Genomic DNA, 15,356 nt, shown 5'->3' with positions numbered 1-15,356 from the left:
GTATACAACCCGTCTAACTGCTGCCACCAAGTGGCCAAATAATGCAACAGCAAAAATCTGACGAGCTCAATAACCAGCAGACAAGGAGCAGAAATGCTCCAACAGCTGGTCTGAGTTCAAACGTGACTGATTTCATGTGATTGATCAAAAAAGGAAAGAAAACCCAACATGAACTAATCGAAAACAGTTTGGAAGTTTTCTGAAGTTGACTGTTTCCCCCTGGTGGACAAAGAAGGAAGTTGCACTGTGAGGAACCAACAGCTATAGTTGGACAGACGTCCTGAACACGGCTGCAGTTTAATGGGAAAACGTGGAAATAACTGAATTTATAGTCTTTAATCTATGACTGAAGCAGTTTTTATCTGTGGATTTGAACATTAAAAGCTCGATCCACAAAGACTTTGGTATTAGAAGTATCAATACCTCTAGATATCGCTAATTAAAAGTATTAGAGACGCAGCGATACCGATATCAGTGTCAGCAATTTAATATTAATGAGAAGTAAAGTGATGTTCAGATGAATGTAGAGCAGGAGGAAGACAGTCCCTCTGGATTGAGCTCCGTCCATCCGGTGAAAGAAACACTGGCTGCAGACCAGGAGAAAGTTGAAAGTCATCTTTTATTACACAATAAAAGATCACACCGACCATGTTGGTATCATGAGATTGGTCCACATGGGGATACAGAGAGCTATAGTTACAAATCAGAAAAGGAAAAGGTAACAACCCCACCGCAGAGCCAGTCATGGACGAGTCTGACGCTCGTCACACCTCAACGGGGAGTTTATGTTTCATCCAATCCACCGCCGCCACCTTGTTTTTGAAACAGAAAGGCATCTTTTCAAAAGTTACACGAGGGAGTTTGTTTGTGTGAACGCAGAGGAAAGACCAACAAACTGCAGCTTTTTGTACCGTTTCACTTCACGGCTCAGTAACTTCTTAAAATCAAACTGAATTCAGAGGAATCCAGCTTCAGGGGACAAAAAGTGTCGGAGTGTCATTTTCTTTTACCCTCATTCAAGTTTTTCCTCCCGTGGAGGTCAAAGGTCAAATCCTCTTGCAGGGGGAAACAAAAGAGCGCATGCTTGTCGACCAGAAGGTCTGAACATTTTGAAAACAAAAGGTGTCGGACTCACTCACTTCATGTGAATCAATATAATCTGGAATAATCTGCCACGATAACTGTTAACCATAAACTCCTGCAATACCAGTCTGCACCACTAGGTGGTGTCTTGAGTCAATTCAAGGCTCAACACTGCCACCCACTGTGGAAGAAAGGTTTGACTTTTTTTTTTTTTAAGATTTCACAAAAGTTCAGATTATTTTTCTGCACAAAAAAAATTGTTGAAATTGTAGAAATGCAATAAAAAAAGAAAAAGGAAAATGTTGGCGGTAGAGACGAGCAGGTAACATCCATGTGAACCAATTTCTTTTTTTCTTTTTTGTCCAGAGTAACAGAAGCAGCCATGATTCAGTCATAACAACGTAAAGACGAGGAACTGTACAATAAATACAAGATTCATGATGGAGCGTTTGAGGTTGGGGGTTCAACACTGTTAACGAATCATGAAGTGACCAGACGAGACTCCAACACGGGAACAGAACAAACGCTCCTCCGTCCTCCTCCACTCCGCCACAGATAATGAAATGAAGCGCGAGCTGAGAGAGAAACGAGTCGACCTCCTTAAAGGGAAAGGAACTCTTCCTCCAGGTCGGGGTCAGAGGTCACCGTCGGTTTGTGAACCGGTAAGGATCCACACTAACACACTTTTGTCTTTTTCGTTCTTTTAAATGAAACTTTTTGGACAAAAGGGAGAATTTAAGAGAATTTAACCTCCAGAGCAGCATTCATTTCCTAAAGGACTATTTACTTCTTTCATTGAAGGTTGACTTGTTATTCCAGCATCCGCCCTGAAACTACGAGGATTCGAACCGGGTTCCCTGGTGCACCGCCAGCGTGTTTCAATTCATGGTCAGTTCCCGTCATCAGAAAGATGTAACGTGATGCTCTGATTCCTTCTAGAGAGTGCAGTGGTTACAACTGCTGCTCACCGCAGAGACGCTGGACCACCTGGTCCGGTCGTTTCCCCTTTAAGAAGAGCCGCCGTCTTCGCTCGGAGCGACGCGGCCGGCGTGCCAGCGAACGGGCCACGCCCACAAAGACAAACGGGAGTTCTGGAGGCACTGAAGCAAACAGTCGTCTCTTTTAGTTTGTGCTTTCCGGGCTGCTGGAGATTCGTGCACGTGAAACGAGACGGAGAAAGCGAGCTGGTTAAATAAGGCATCTGACTTTAGAGCTCCAGCGAAACTAAGAAACTAAGAAACTAAGAGTCTTATTTGGTACGAGTTTGGCAACGCGAAGAGAAACCAGGAATAAATCAGACGGAGCCACGAACCGTGACAAGGCAACAACTACGCTGCTTTTTCTTTCCTTTAACGGTTTGTAACGAGAACCTGTGACCACACACACACACACACACACACACACACACACACACACACACACACACACACACACACACACACACACACACACACACACACACACACACACACACACACACACACACACACACACACACACACACACACACACACACACACACATTGTGCAAAACGAATGTTTGAGTTTGACAGGAGAACCAGGTGAGAGGAGAACCAGGTGAGAGGAGAACCAGGTGAGAGGAGAACCAGGTGAGAGGAGAACCAGGTGAGAGGAGAACCAGGTGAGAGGAGAACCAGGTGACAGGAGAACCAGGTGACAGGAGAACCAGGTGCCAGTTTGCCGTTCGGCTCCAGATCAACCTGCGGTGAAGAAAACCAGCCGCGCGCTTCTTTCTCTCTCTTTTCCCCGAAAGAGAAACAAAGTGAAGAACTTAAAAAAAAAAAAGAGCAATATACAGCGTTAGATTTACATATTTAGAAACCGCTATTCAAACTAATCAGAGGAGCCTCCTCCTCTTCCTCCTCTTCATCATTTTGTTCTGAAGACACACGAGTCCATGATGCTACAGGAAGATTCACAACGAGCCGCTTCTTCACTGATTCTTCTTCTTCTTTTTTTTTGTCAGGTAGTTTTGTAAAAACAAAAAGAAACAGAAAGCACCTTCCTCTCCTCTGTTTCCTCCCTCCATCCCACCCGGCGTGGGCCTCACAGCGCCCCCCGCTGGCTGATTACTCCCAGGGAAATGTCTCAAAGTGACTTTGTGGCTGAATTTAAAGGAAAGCTGATGATGTCATGGTCGTTGGTCTCTGGACGTCTTTAACAAGAAGCTCCTGCACAAGATGGCACAACGTGGAGAATTCAACTGAAAGGTGAAGCACGGCGGGATAACTGACCTTTGACCTTTGTTCCAGTAACAATTCTCCTTTTAAAGAGTACAGACTGTCCAGGACTACTTTGTTTTCAGCATTTTGAAATGAACCAAATGAACTTTCGCTCATCGATTCACCTTAAAGTGATTCAAAGGCCAAAAAAGAAAAGGAGTTTAGGCGACGAGTTAATCTGCTGCTTTTCACTAAAGGGAACTTTAGAAACCGTCAGAGAAAACTGACGACTCAACAGAACCAAAAGAACCAAACTGGAACCTCGATTGGATCTGTGTGTGTGTGTGTGTGTGTGTGTGTGTGTGTGTGTGTGTGTGTGTGTGTGTGTGTGTGTGATGAAGGGGAGGGTACAGAGATGGATTCCTATGATTTTTTTTTGTCTGGGATGAAGAGGATGATGATGAGGAGGTGGGGGCGGGGCCAGGGCCGGGGGCGGGGCTTTCTTGGTATATAAACATGACGGAGTTGAATATAACCAGAATTATTAGTCATCATCATATTAAAAGTCTTTACATGGACATTGACGGACAGACACGGCACAAACTTTACACTGTTGCTGGAGGAATGAGAGAGAGAGAGAGAGAGAGAGAGAGTTCTACACCTCCTCCTCTCCTCCCTCCTGTCTCTGCTCCTCCCCCTCTCTCCCCCCCTCCTCCTCCTTCTCCTCCTCTGCCGCAGCGGAGTCCGGTTCCTGTGTCTCCGGCTGGAGCTGCTCGGGTGGAGGCGGGGAGGAGGAGGTGGGCTGAACTGTACTTTCAAGCTCCTCCGCCTTCTCTCGCTCCTTCTCCTCCTCCTCCTTGCCCCTCTTCCTCCTCCTCTTGGGGCTGCCCGGCGAGCCGTCCACCGCCCCGGGGGGCATGGCGGGCAGCGCCATGATGCCACCGTGCGGGAGGAACATGTGCGGGTAGAGCAGGCCGTGTGACATGCCGGGGATCAGGAAGGGGTTAAAGGTCAGGTGGCTGCCGGCGCCCAGGTGAGCTCTGCTGGAGGAGCTGATGATGGCCGCCGCCGCCGCCGCCTCTGCTCGCTTGCTCGCCTCCGCACCTCCTTTCTCCTTCTCCCCAGAGGCGGTGCTCTCGCCGCTCGGCGTTGTGGACGACGGGCTGGACGCCTCGGACGTAGACGGAGCAGTGGTGGTGGTGACCTTGGCAGCGGACAGCGAAGACGAGGAGGTGGAGGAGGAGGACGGGGGGTGGGGAGGAGGCGGAGCCATCATGGTGCCCACACTGAACAAGGCGTGTTGTGGGATGCCGGCGCTGTGGGGGTGCGGAATGCCGTGCAGCATCATGGGTAGCATACTCAATCCGTTCTTGGCGTCCTCCGCCGTCGCCCCGCCGGCTCCGGACGCCACCGGGAAGCCGTGCGGGAACCCGGCCGCCATGATCCCGGAGATGGGGATCCCGGGAATGCCGCCCCGCAGGTTCTGCATGGCCACCATGGAGTCCATGCTGCCGATCAGGCCGCCGTTCATGAAGAGCGGCGGGCCGAGGGAGGACGACGAGTCGGACACCGACAGGAGGGGCTTCGGCATCTCGCTGCGAGGGCGGCGTCCGCGGCGCCGCGACGCCGGGTCTCGGTTCACCGGCTCAGTCAGGATCCGGGAAAACTTCCCCTCTGGGAGGAAACCCTGCAGAGCCAGAGGACGGAGGGTGAGCGGCTGGACGAGACGACGGGACAGACAGTCTGATCACACAGCCTCAACTTTTATTATCTCGTCACACACCTTCTGTGTATTTTTGTCATCCTGTATATCTGCCGTTTCAAACACTCATTTTGATTGAATCAGACCAGTAAAATAGTGTCAGATTAACCTTTAAATTTTAAGTTTTTCTTTAAGGTGACGCAGAAAAACCAAACAATTACGGTGGAAAACGACGCCAATCTCAAAATAAAGCCAATTTTAATGAAGCATTCTGGTGTAAAATACAGTGACGTGTCCACAAAACTCCAGCTGCTGCATTCTGGGAGTTTCACACCAAACAGCTGTGAGGCTCGTTACCTTTCATGGCAGCGTCACCATTCTCAGTGTTTTCTTAGAAACCTTTGACCTTTTGTTTGGTGGCTTCTCGTTTTGACCGACACCCCCGAGTTATATATTTTCAGATATAGGAAGTATGTATGCAAATGTGTGTATACTTGAATATACATTAGTTCTTCTACATATATTTTCACAAAATGTAATTTCAATTAATTATATTATCACTAAAGGGTTTATATATGGATTTTTATATATACATATTTATCGGTGTGTGGGTCGGCGGAGTATATAGGATTGCGTACGTTAAAAAATATCACGTCTGAAATCAACGAATAAATAAATGAATCTTAAAAATGAAAGACGTCTCTGAGAAGTTTGTTGAAAACGTCTTTGTGAAAACGAGCTGTGGTCTGGAATCGTCACTCACGGAGTGTTTGACCACGTCGGCCCAGTCTGGAGCCACGAAGTACTCCGCGTTGGCGTCCAGCCATCTGGAAAGCTCCTTGATGGCGGGGGCCATCGCTCCACCCAGCTGCAGGGACACAACACCACAACCACTTCAGATCCAAGCAGTTTCTTGCTCTGATCCCACCTGGTGGCAGGTCGCAGTACTGCTCCCGAATTTCACTCCTTTTTATTAGTAAATGAGACGCACCAATAAGCCAAAACATCATGACCCCCCCCCCTGCATAATTCCCTTTTCATGGTATTAACTAGGGACGCACCAATACTACTTTCTGAACGGACGAGTACTAGTACTAGTGTTTAGCTACTTGCTAATACGGAGTACTGCCACGAGTACTAGTAAAAAGCCAGATTTGCACCAACGCTTTTCTGAAAACTGCTCCTTGAAATGAATCTGGGGTTAAAAGTGATGCAGTGAAGCTTTTCCTCCGTCAGTTCTATGTTGGATGCGTGAGTCTGTTGTTTACGGCGCTACCTGGAACATTGTGACGCGTGGAGTTCTCCGACGAGAGGATGATTCAAGACTTTGAGAGCGAATGAGAAAGGTTTGAAAGTATTTCTTACTCCTAATCACTTCACTGCTTTGTGAAGCAATGTGAAATGCCTTGTGGCCCAATAGTACTCCAAAAGTAAATTTGCCTTGCCTTTAGCATGTAGCATGTAGCGCAGCTCGGAATCACTGGATCCAGCAGTTAAACTACCGAGCGACATCATCCTAACTCTGCTGGTCCAAATGTCTCTGGTGAAGAAGTTGCTGGTGAGGAAGTTGCTGGTGAGGAAGTTGCTGGTGAGGAAGTTGCTGGTGAGGAAGTTGCTGGTGTTGTACCAACTATCTTCCTCCTCCTCTTGATATTTAGTTAAAACATAATTTACAGCCTGTCTTACTTTAGCTGTTAGTTGATAGTTGATATCTCTGGTCCTCTACCTGCTGCTGACGTGGATGATGAAATCTCTTGATACTCACCAGGTTGTATGGAGGAGCTTTTATGAGTACAAGTACTCGGCGCAGTACTGGACCTGATAATCGGTATTGGTGGATCCCCAATATTAACCCTTGTTTACGAGGAAAACCTTGTGACTGTGTGAATGTCACAGGATTTCTGTCATTTCAGGCCGTTAGTATGCTAAAAGCAGGAAGTGATCGAGTGATGCAGCTCAGTGTCTCCGCCAACAGGCCGTGGTGAGAATGCGAGCCGGTGAAGGTTCGTACCCGGCGTCCGGTGCCCCGGTGCACCACGGGAACTCGCTCCTCCCCCGTCAGGGAGTTGATGTCCAGCTTGGTGGGGTCTTTGCAGCGGTGTCGCCTCTGTTTGGGCCGCTCCACGAAGCCATGCAGCAGACCTGCTCCAGCCTGGGAAGGGGGTTAGGGGTGGGGGGGGGGGGGGGGGGGGGGGGGGGGGTCAGATGACTGTGTGGTAAAGGAAGGTTCAGGAGTCCAGGCTGAGCAGCTTACGTGAGCGAAGGCCGGGAGCTCCATGCTGTAGCCGGGATTCTGCCGCAGCCACTCCATCAGGCCTTTGCTGGCCGCCTCTCTGTCGACGGCCACGATCTCCGGCTGGGGGGGCGTCTGGGTGGGGGTGGGGGTGGAGGAGGAGGAGGACGGCGTGGGGGGCCCTGCTGGCCGCTCCGAGGGAGAGGGGGACGGCGAGGAGGTGGAGGAGGAGACGGAGGAGTGGCTGATCACCTCCACTCGGCCCTGCGGACACACACACACACACACACACACACACACACACACACACACACACACACACACACACACACACACACACACACACACACACACACACACACACACACACACACACACACACAGGAGTTAACTAAGACGTCTGCTCTGACCTTTCACCCCCAGATGGCCCCGGTAAGGTCCCCTCCCCCACGCCGCACGGCGCCGAGCGGCCCTCCGCCCTCTACCCACCTGAGTGTCAGGCAGGTGTAGTCCTCGGCTCTTGGTGAACTCAGAGTACAGAGCTTCCACATTTCTCCTCCTGCCTCTCCTCCTCCTTAAAGAATCATCTCCCCTCAGGCTGCCGTTAACTATCTGTCCCGTTACCGGGTGGATGAGGCCGGCCTGCAGTATCCCGGCCATGTCGATGCCCACCGAGCCCGGCAGCGGCGCTGTGATGGGAGGAGGTGGCGGCAGCTTATGGCCGCCGACTCCCGCCGCCACCACGGCTTCGTTTGTCCCCGCGCCACTGGTGGTACTTATTTCCCCCGACGACTTGGTTAGGTCAATGGCGGCGTCCTGCCAGCCGTTAATCAACAAGGCTCCCGAGCGGTGAGAGGGCGGAGCCACCACCGGCACTTTCTCACCGCCGGAGCTGCTGCTGCTGCTGCTGCTGGCCGCACTCGATTTCCCAGCTAAAACCTTGGCGGCTGCGGCGGCTGCGGCGGCAGCGGCTTCATAGTCGAACGACCTCCGACCTCCCGCTCGTTTGAGCTCGGGGAGGAAGGGAGGAGCCACCAGCCTCTCCTGTAAGAGAGGCAAGGAGGTGAGGCGCCAAGCTCCGCGCCCGCAGGCGCCACCGCGCGGCACGTACTGTCAGGGTGGACAGGGTGGGTGAGGGGCAGACAGGGATGGGAGAGAGACGATGGCTTTGTTAAACACACATATGGACTGAGACACAAACACACAGGCGGCTGACCTCACAACGTTACAAACCTGCGTTTAACCAAAGGTTTCCTTCACCTCTGATTAAAGTAATATCTCGTTACCATGCTTAACGCAACTTTCTGCCAAATATGCACATCAAAGTATCAACAGTACACATCGCAGACAAAAACTGGACAGAAGCAATGGTGTGGACGAGGTGCCCAGTGCTGAATAACTGTCCTCATTCTGTTTTCTGAGCCGAAGCTTCAATATCTGAGGGTTAAATGAGCCCATTCTCCTTAAAACTAGTTCAGTCTATGTTTTGTTTTGTTTTGTTTTGTTTTGACTAATATGTTTTTAACTGCAATTTTAAAATGTAATGGAAAGTTACCTTAGCTGTATGAAAGGCACTAACAAATAAAATGTATTATTATTATTAGAATAAATAAATAGTAAAGACAGTTTCATATTAGTGTAAATACACATTTCTTTTTGTATGTATCTGTATTTTGTGTGTGTTTTGACATGTCTGGAAAGAATTAATAAAAGATAATTATTATCAAGTGTTGCTTTTACAGTGAACTCGGGTGTCACTGTATAAATAAAAAGTACAGATACATTTGTACAGTAACTTCTGACCACACACGAGCTCAGAACTAATTCTGAAACTTTAGGATAAAGGTGAACAAAGCCACCCTGTAGCTGGTTACCTAGTGAAGCTGAATTAAAATGTAACGGGTAATCTAGTTGTAATCTTCAGGAGGAAACACGGCGGCGGTTCTGAGTCGGGCCGCTCTACTTTGGTTCTGCCAGCCTGGACACCGCTGCTATGAACCATGACATGAGATCGATGTGGACACGTGATCGATCGGTACACTGACAGGCACGCCGGAGGGAGTTCGGTCCGTTTGCTCCTCTCACCTTGGGCAGTCTTGTGAGAGGAGGAGGGATGCTGAAGCCCAGACCGGAACCGGCCTGCTGGACCCGGGCCGGGCCGGACCCCGACCCGGGACCCGATGCGGGGGCGGCGGGCAGGAAGCTGGCGCGGTGCTGCTGAGCTAAGCTGTTAGCCAGGCAGGAGTTAGTGGTCAGCGAGCCCGGGGAGTCGTACTGCTCGCTGGACGACGGCCACTTCCCCTTCAGGATGGCGTGACAGATGCTGTCCAGACGGTTGATGATGACCCGGTCCTGGACACAAGAACATCAAACAACCAGCTCAGCACTTACTGGACTGGATAGGCAGTGATTTAGCTGGTTAAGTAGGTTTACAGTTGGAAAGATAGTGACAGCATTTTCTAGTTGGTTAAGTTATTTAAGAGGTCCAGTCGGAAAACAGTCAGGAACCGTGAGCTGGTTTAAAGGAGTCGTCACCTGGTGTTCTCGCCTTTAAATTCCCTTTACAGCAGCTCTTAGATTTTAATCTGTTACTAAAGAAATCAAACACTTGGTTCTGACCCTTTTTCAGACAGAACTTCCTCTACATGCCAGATTTTGACAAGTACGGATGTTTGGCTCCTGTTGATTGGCCGCAGGATCTGTCCTTTGCTCACGACAAACAAAAATAAAAAACGATGGTGGAGCGTCTACAAACACCCACGCCGCAGAGCAACGCACACGGAGATTTAAAATACTTTTTAAAAAATACTAGTCCCGTTAGCGATTAGTGGCTAGCTGCTAACCGCTAAACAGAGCTGGTTTGTGATACCAGCCTCCCGTATAGAGGTGCGCCCCCTTGTGGGTGATCCTGGTTTGAACAAAACAAAAAATTAACTCAATCGCTTTTCAACTCCAGATTTTCAGGCAAGTTTCACCTGAAGTCCAACACACACACACACACACACACACACACACACACACACACACACACACACACACACACACACACACACACACACACACACACACACACACACACACACACACACACAGACACACACACACACACACACACACACACACACACACACACACACACACACACACACACACACACACACAGGAAAGGTGTGACTTGCCTTTGGCCACTCGGAGAAGGAGTAGAGAGCCTTTTCCTGCAGCAGCTGAGCGATGGTCGGCTCTCGAGCTTCATGGATGCCGTCGGGAATCTCGCACATGGACATGGGAGCGGCGAACCGGGGGCTGCCAGCGTATCCTTCCACCACCGGAACCACTAGGGACGAGGGAATGGGTTAGAACCGGAGCAGCTCCACCGCCCCTCGACTCTCTGTGCTGGCGGTACTGACCTGGAGTGGCGGGCCTCTCCTCCTTCACCTGTCCCTTCGCCAGCAGGCTCTCCGGGGCGTCGCCCAGCCCGTCCGCCTGCTCCAGCTTCGGGGTGAGAACCGTGCTGTCGGCCTCCGGCATCTCCTGCTTGGTTTCCGCTTTGACCCCGGAAAGCTCCAGACCCTCGGGCTTGGCCTCGGGTTTGATCTCGGAGCTGTCCGGGTAGAAGCCCGCCGCCTCCGTTTTGGTCTCGGTCTTCAGCTTGGCGCCGTCTGGAAAGGCGGCGAAGCCCAGATCCAGAGGTTTGACGTCGGGCTTGATTTCTGCGTACGCCACCAAGTGCAGCGCGTCGGGTTTGATGTCGGGGCTCTCGGGCTTCATGGGGAGGCTGAGATCTTCAGGTTTGGCCTCCAGATCTTCAGGCTTGACCGGATACTCCAACTGCTCCGCTTTGGTCACCAAGTCTTCAGACTTCATGGGGAAGGACAGAAAGTTGGAGTGTTTGACTTGGGAGCTGTCGGGACAGACGTCCTCCATCTTGATGGGTGGATCCAGCTGCTCCGGCGAGAGAGAAAACTTCAAATCAGACGGTTTGGTGTCGATGGAGGACATCTTGAGCAGATCTCCCTTGCTGTCCTGAGGTCTGCTCTTACAGGCTCCGCTGTGTCCTGGCAGGTTCAGGTCTCCAGCAGAACCCTGGTACGGCTCCTGGTCCATGGGCGCTTCGCTCTGGGTTTCGGGTTTTGATGCTCCTACGGGAGACGGGACAGAGACAGACGAGCAGGAAGTCTGTTGGTATCCCGGGTAAATGCTCTCCAGCTGCATCTGGGCGTAGTTGCCTGGTCTCTCGTCCTCCTCCACCGGCTCGTCGCTGAGCTGCACCGCTGGATCGTCACTGAGGGAAACACCGTCCTCCTGCCCCTCGGAGACCTCGTCCACCTGCTCCGCCAGGTCCGCTCCCTCCACCTTCTTGGAAATCTCTTTGATTTGCACAAACTCTACAGCGGCGTTGCTCATCAGCGTGTCGGCGTCCAGAGAATGTCCCATCGTTTGCTCCTCTGCGGTTTGGTACAGAATCAATCCGTCCACCTCCTCTGCCGGCTCCTCGATGGACTCGGGACACTCGAAGCTCCCGTCCGCCTCCAGCTTTCCAAGAAAAGGGTGCAGGTCCTGGTCGGAGGCGTCGTTATGTCCCGTCTGATGGAAGTGCTCCCGAAGCTCTGGAGACTCTTTTGCTGAGACGTCTTTCCCTGTGTGCAGTTTTGGTTCTGGTTCCATTTCGTCCACCTCTGGAGTCTCTATGGGGGGATCCAACACTCCTAAGCTGTGGTCTGAACCTGAGAGCAAAACATGAAGAGAAGAGGGACGACGTTAGTGTTTGGTTCTGGTTCTGTTCTGACTGGAAGGGTTCAGTTCATTCCTGATTGTCTTTATCATTCATGTCAAATGGAACAGAAACACAACATATTTACTCCTCCAGCCCAAACAAACATGTTCAGACCTCGATATGCTTGAAGATGATTGATCGATCGTAAATTTGGTCGCAAAAGGTCAAAGGTCACAGACGTCTTAAGGTGAAATGTAAAAATGTGAGAAAATCATTTGTAGTTAAGTGCAAATGTTAGCAGACACTCAGAACTGATTTTTAAGTCATCTCTTAATCCATCCATCATCTCTTAATCCATCCATCATCATATCTTAATCCATCCATCATCATCTCTTAATTCATCCATCCATCCTGTTGTTCTTTGGGATCTAATAAAGTTATTTAGAAACGACGTACAGGAGACTTATCATTCCTGTGTGGACGCCTTCTAAATACCTTCAGGTGGATTTCCTTCCTCTCCTCCGTCTCTCTCTTCGTTCAGCTCCGTGGTTTCTCTCGACAGCTCCTCCTCTTCCTCCTCCTCCTCCTTGTCGTCAAACTGGAAGCCGGCGCCTCCGTCCGGCTCCTCTCCGTCCTCCACGGGGTTGGTCAGGCTCTCGGAGACGTCGGAGTGTCCCAGCCCGTCCTGTGGCTCGTGGGCTGTGATGTCAGCGAGCGATAGGGGGGCGGTGGAGACGAAGGGGAGGGGGGGGCTCGCCGACAGGTCGGTCTGATCTGCGCTGGGCTCCTCGCTCACGCCAATGTCCTGAGGACGGAGAACCAGAGAGGGACAGTGACCCGGGAGTAGGGATGGGGACAGAATTCAGAACTTTTATAAGTGCCGACCGAATTCCGTCATACTACCGAGTAGCGCTTCAAGTTCAAACGGTACCATGTTTCGGTTCCTCAGTAATATCTCTTCAATATGGTTCTTTTTCTTCTGCTAAAAGTTTACCAGTCCAGCTTATTTCTTAATTCCTATCAACACAGATTTTCCACGTAGATCTTCTCTACCTCACTGAACACGTTGGGATTAGCATTCAGAAAGAAAAGCAGCTTCTCCACATTTCATTTACAAGATTTCCACTCATGAGATTTCTGTGGCGGCAGCGTCCCCCACCTTGAAGAGCATGTAGCTGGAGGTCAGCGGCTCCACGGGGTCTCCCACCGAGGGGTGGGAGGGGGAGGAGGAGGGCGGGAGACCCAGACACTCCTCCAGAGTTCCCCCCTCCTCGCCTCCTCGGTCTCCGCCCTGCGCCTCCTCGTCCTCCTCCTCCAGGAAGCCCGGCTCCAGAGCAGAAGGTCCCAGGATGGGATCTGACTCGTTGAACATGTGGTGGGCGGGGCTGGTGTGGTCCGTGCTGTCCCAGGGCGCCTGGGGGGGTCAAAGGTCACAGCGGAGGGAAATATGGTCGTCAAGACTTTTTACCAATTTACAGACAAAACATTTTGAATGATCAAAATCAGTTTGGGAAAAAAAACCTTGTTCAATATGAGGATGCTATTTCAAGTTAAGAAAATAAATCCCTGTTTACACGATAATGTTTAAAGAGAAAACTCATAACATAAAAATTTTGAGAAAAGTTTCACATTTACATGCAAAAGTTCTGAAAATGTCGTCTGTTTCAATGAAAACAGCAGAAACACTGCAAACAATGTACTTTGCATGTTGGTCCACTAGTTGGTGCTGTTGTTGTGTTCTGATTGTCTCTACTGAGCATGTGCACAACTACTAGTTACTATGGCCGTGGTGACCAGGACCAGGACCGGGACCGGGACCGGGACCAGGACCAGGACAAGGACCAGGACCAGGACCAGGACCAGGACCAGTGTTTCTGCTGTTTACTCGGAGTCTGAGTCTTTCCACAAAGTTTTTTTCCGCCCGTTTTCACGGCGACAGATCGTTTTAAAAAGTCGTGTTTTCAGCAGCTCCAAGCGTCGTTTTGTAAACGAGCCACCAAAACACGAGAGTTTAGCGTTTTCACTTGAAAAGATTGACGTGTAAACGGGTCTCCAGCCTCAGAGATTTAACCCTTTAGTTCCTGCGCCAGCTGATGGGATTGAACTCAGAAAGTTAAAAACCAGCAGACGGGTCAGAGGTCGTCTGGTACAGAGTCAAGATTTGTGTCACATGTCTGAGTCCTTCTCCTTCACCTGCAACTGGTCCAGCTCCACTGACGGCGCCATCAGTCCGGTTTCCTCCGACGAGCCCTGCTCGCCCACCAGCACGTCGCTGCGGAGCTTGGAGTCCAGGTCGGCTCCGCCCACGCCGTACGAGTTGAGCATGCTCTGCCCGCCGGCGGCTGAGTTGAAAGGGAAGCCGTTGAGGGCGTCTTTGGACACCTTCCCTCCGTGCAGCGCGTCGGCAGCCATGGCGTCGTGCTGCAGCCCGCCCAGCTCCAGGCTCTCGTCCAGGGAGGGACAGTCCAGGAAGTCTCCCCGGGACCCCGGCACCATCCCCAGGCTGGGAGAGGGAGAGTCGTGGGCGTCCAGGGGCGGGGGCTGGAGGTGGGGGTGGGGGGAGGGGGAGGGGGCAGCGGCAGGGTGAGGCTGCTGCTGGTGGGGGTGGTGGTGGTGGTGGGGGGCCTGGTGGGGGTACTCGGGGGGCTGGGGGGAGTGGTCGTACAGGCAGCAGTGTGGATGAGCCGAGGAGGAAGAGGAGGAGATGCCGGGATGAGCCACCAGACCCGGGTGGTGAGGATGATGATGATGATGATGATGATGATGATGATGGCTCTGGGGATGAAGGTGAGCCGGATGCCCCCGCACGTAGTTCCTGTGGGCCTCCAGGAAGCTCAGCTGGGGGTCGTTCAGGATGTAGAAGTCGGTGCGGCTCAGGCCGTGGCGCGCCGCCCCGATCAGGAGGTCGCGGTCGTGCTTCCCGGACTCCCACCACACGGGGAGGTAGAGCGAAGGCCGGCACAGCTGGAGGCGGGCCGAGAGCAGCGGGTGACGAAGAACCTGATGGAGGACGACAACATTAGAACAAACAACAGACGGCGGCAGAGCGACGCAGAAGACGGAACGTCAAGACCAACGTATCGAGAACGAGGAGAGAAAGTCCAGATTCTGAGTTTTCAGAAAGAAAAATGAAAGATTTCTTTTTTTATCTCCAGAAGGAAAACTGCTCTTGACTTTTAGTTTGTGTATTAATGTACAGAAAATACTGGGAACCAGTAACCATGTTATTATGTGTAGAGCTGTACATATTATCTTTATCTATTTTGATCTCGTCTGCCTGTCTGCTTCATTGTGAGTTGAGTTTGTACCCAGGGTACAAAGAAAGTAACCGTGGACCTTGTAGGAAAGTTTGTTTCAGTTTCAGGACTGCATGGAGAAAAATCAATGTTTTTTGGAGTCACTTTTTGTATGTAGGTAAGAAAAAAAATTTTTCCCTTTTTT

General features: G+C 51.1%; 1 protein-coding gene across 1 annotated transcript in view; it reads right to left on the bottom strand.

Annotated features, from left to right (window-relative positions):
• Positions 1–606: 606 nt before the first annotated feature.
• Positions 607–15,356, bottom strand: part of chd6 (chromodomain helicase DNA binding protein 6) — a 102,825-nt gene continuing 88,075 nt past the window's right edge. The window contains 11 exon segments of the mRNA XM_080461297.1: positions 607–4,953; positions 5,732–5,836; positions 6,980–7,120; positions 7,223–7,465; positions 7,691–8,311; positions 9,287–9,553; positions 10,381–10,535; positions 10,609–11,925; positions 12,411–12,720; positions 13,075–13,329; positions 14,109–14,915. Coding sequence (XP_080317423.1) covers positions 3,922–4,953; positions 5,732–5,836; positions 6,980–7,120; positions 7,223–7,465; positions 7,691–8,311; positions 9,287–9,553; positions 10,381–10,535; positions 10,609–11,925; positions 12,411–12,720; positions 13,075–13,329; positions 14,109–14,915 — 5,253 coding nt within the window. The 3' untranslated portion in view covers positions 607–3,921.

The sequence above is a fragment of the Lipophrys pholis genome, assembly GCF_963383615.2.
Source record: "Lipophrys pholis genome assembly, chromosome: 4".
Taxonomy (NCBI): Eukaryota; Metazoa; Chordata; class Actinopteri; order Blenniiformes; family Blenniidae; genus Lipophrys; species Lipophrys pholis.
The sequence above is the reverse complement of the archived record's forward strand: the minus strand, read 5'-3'. Positions and strand labels throughout refer to the sequence as shown.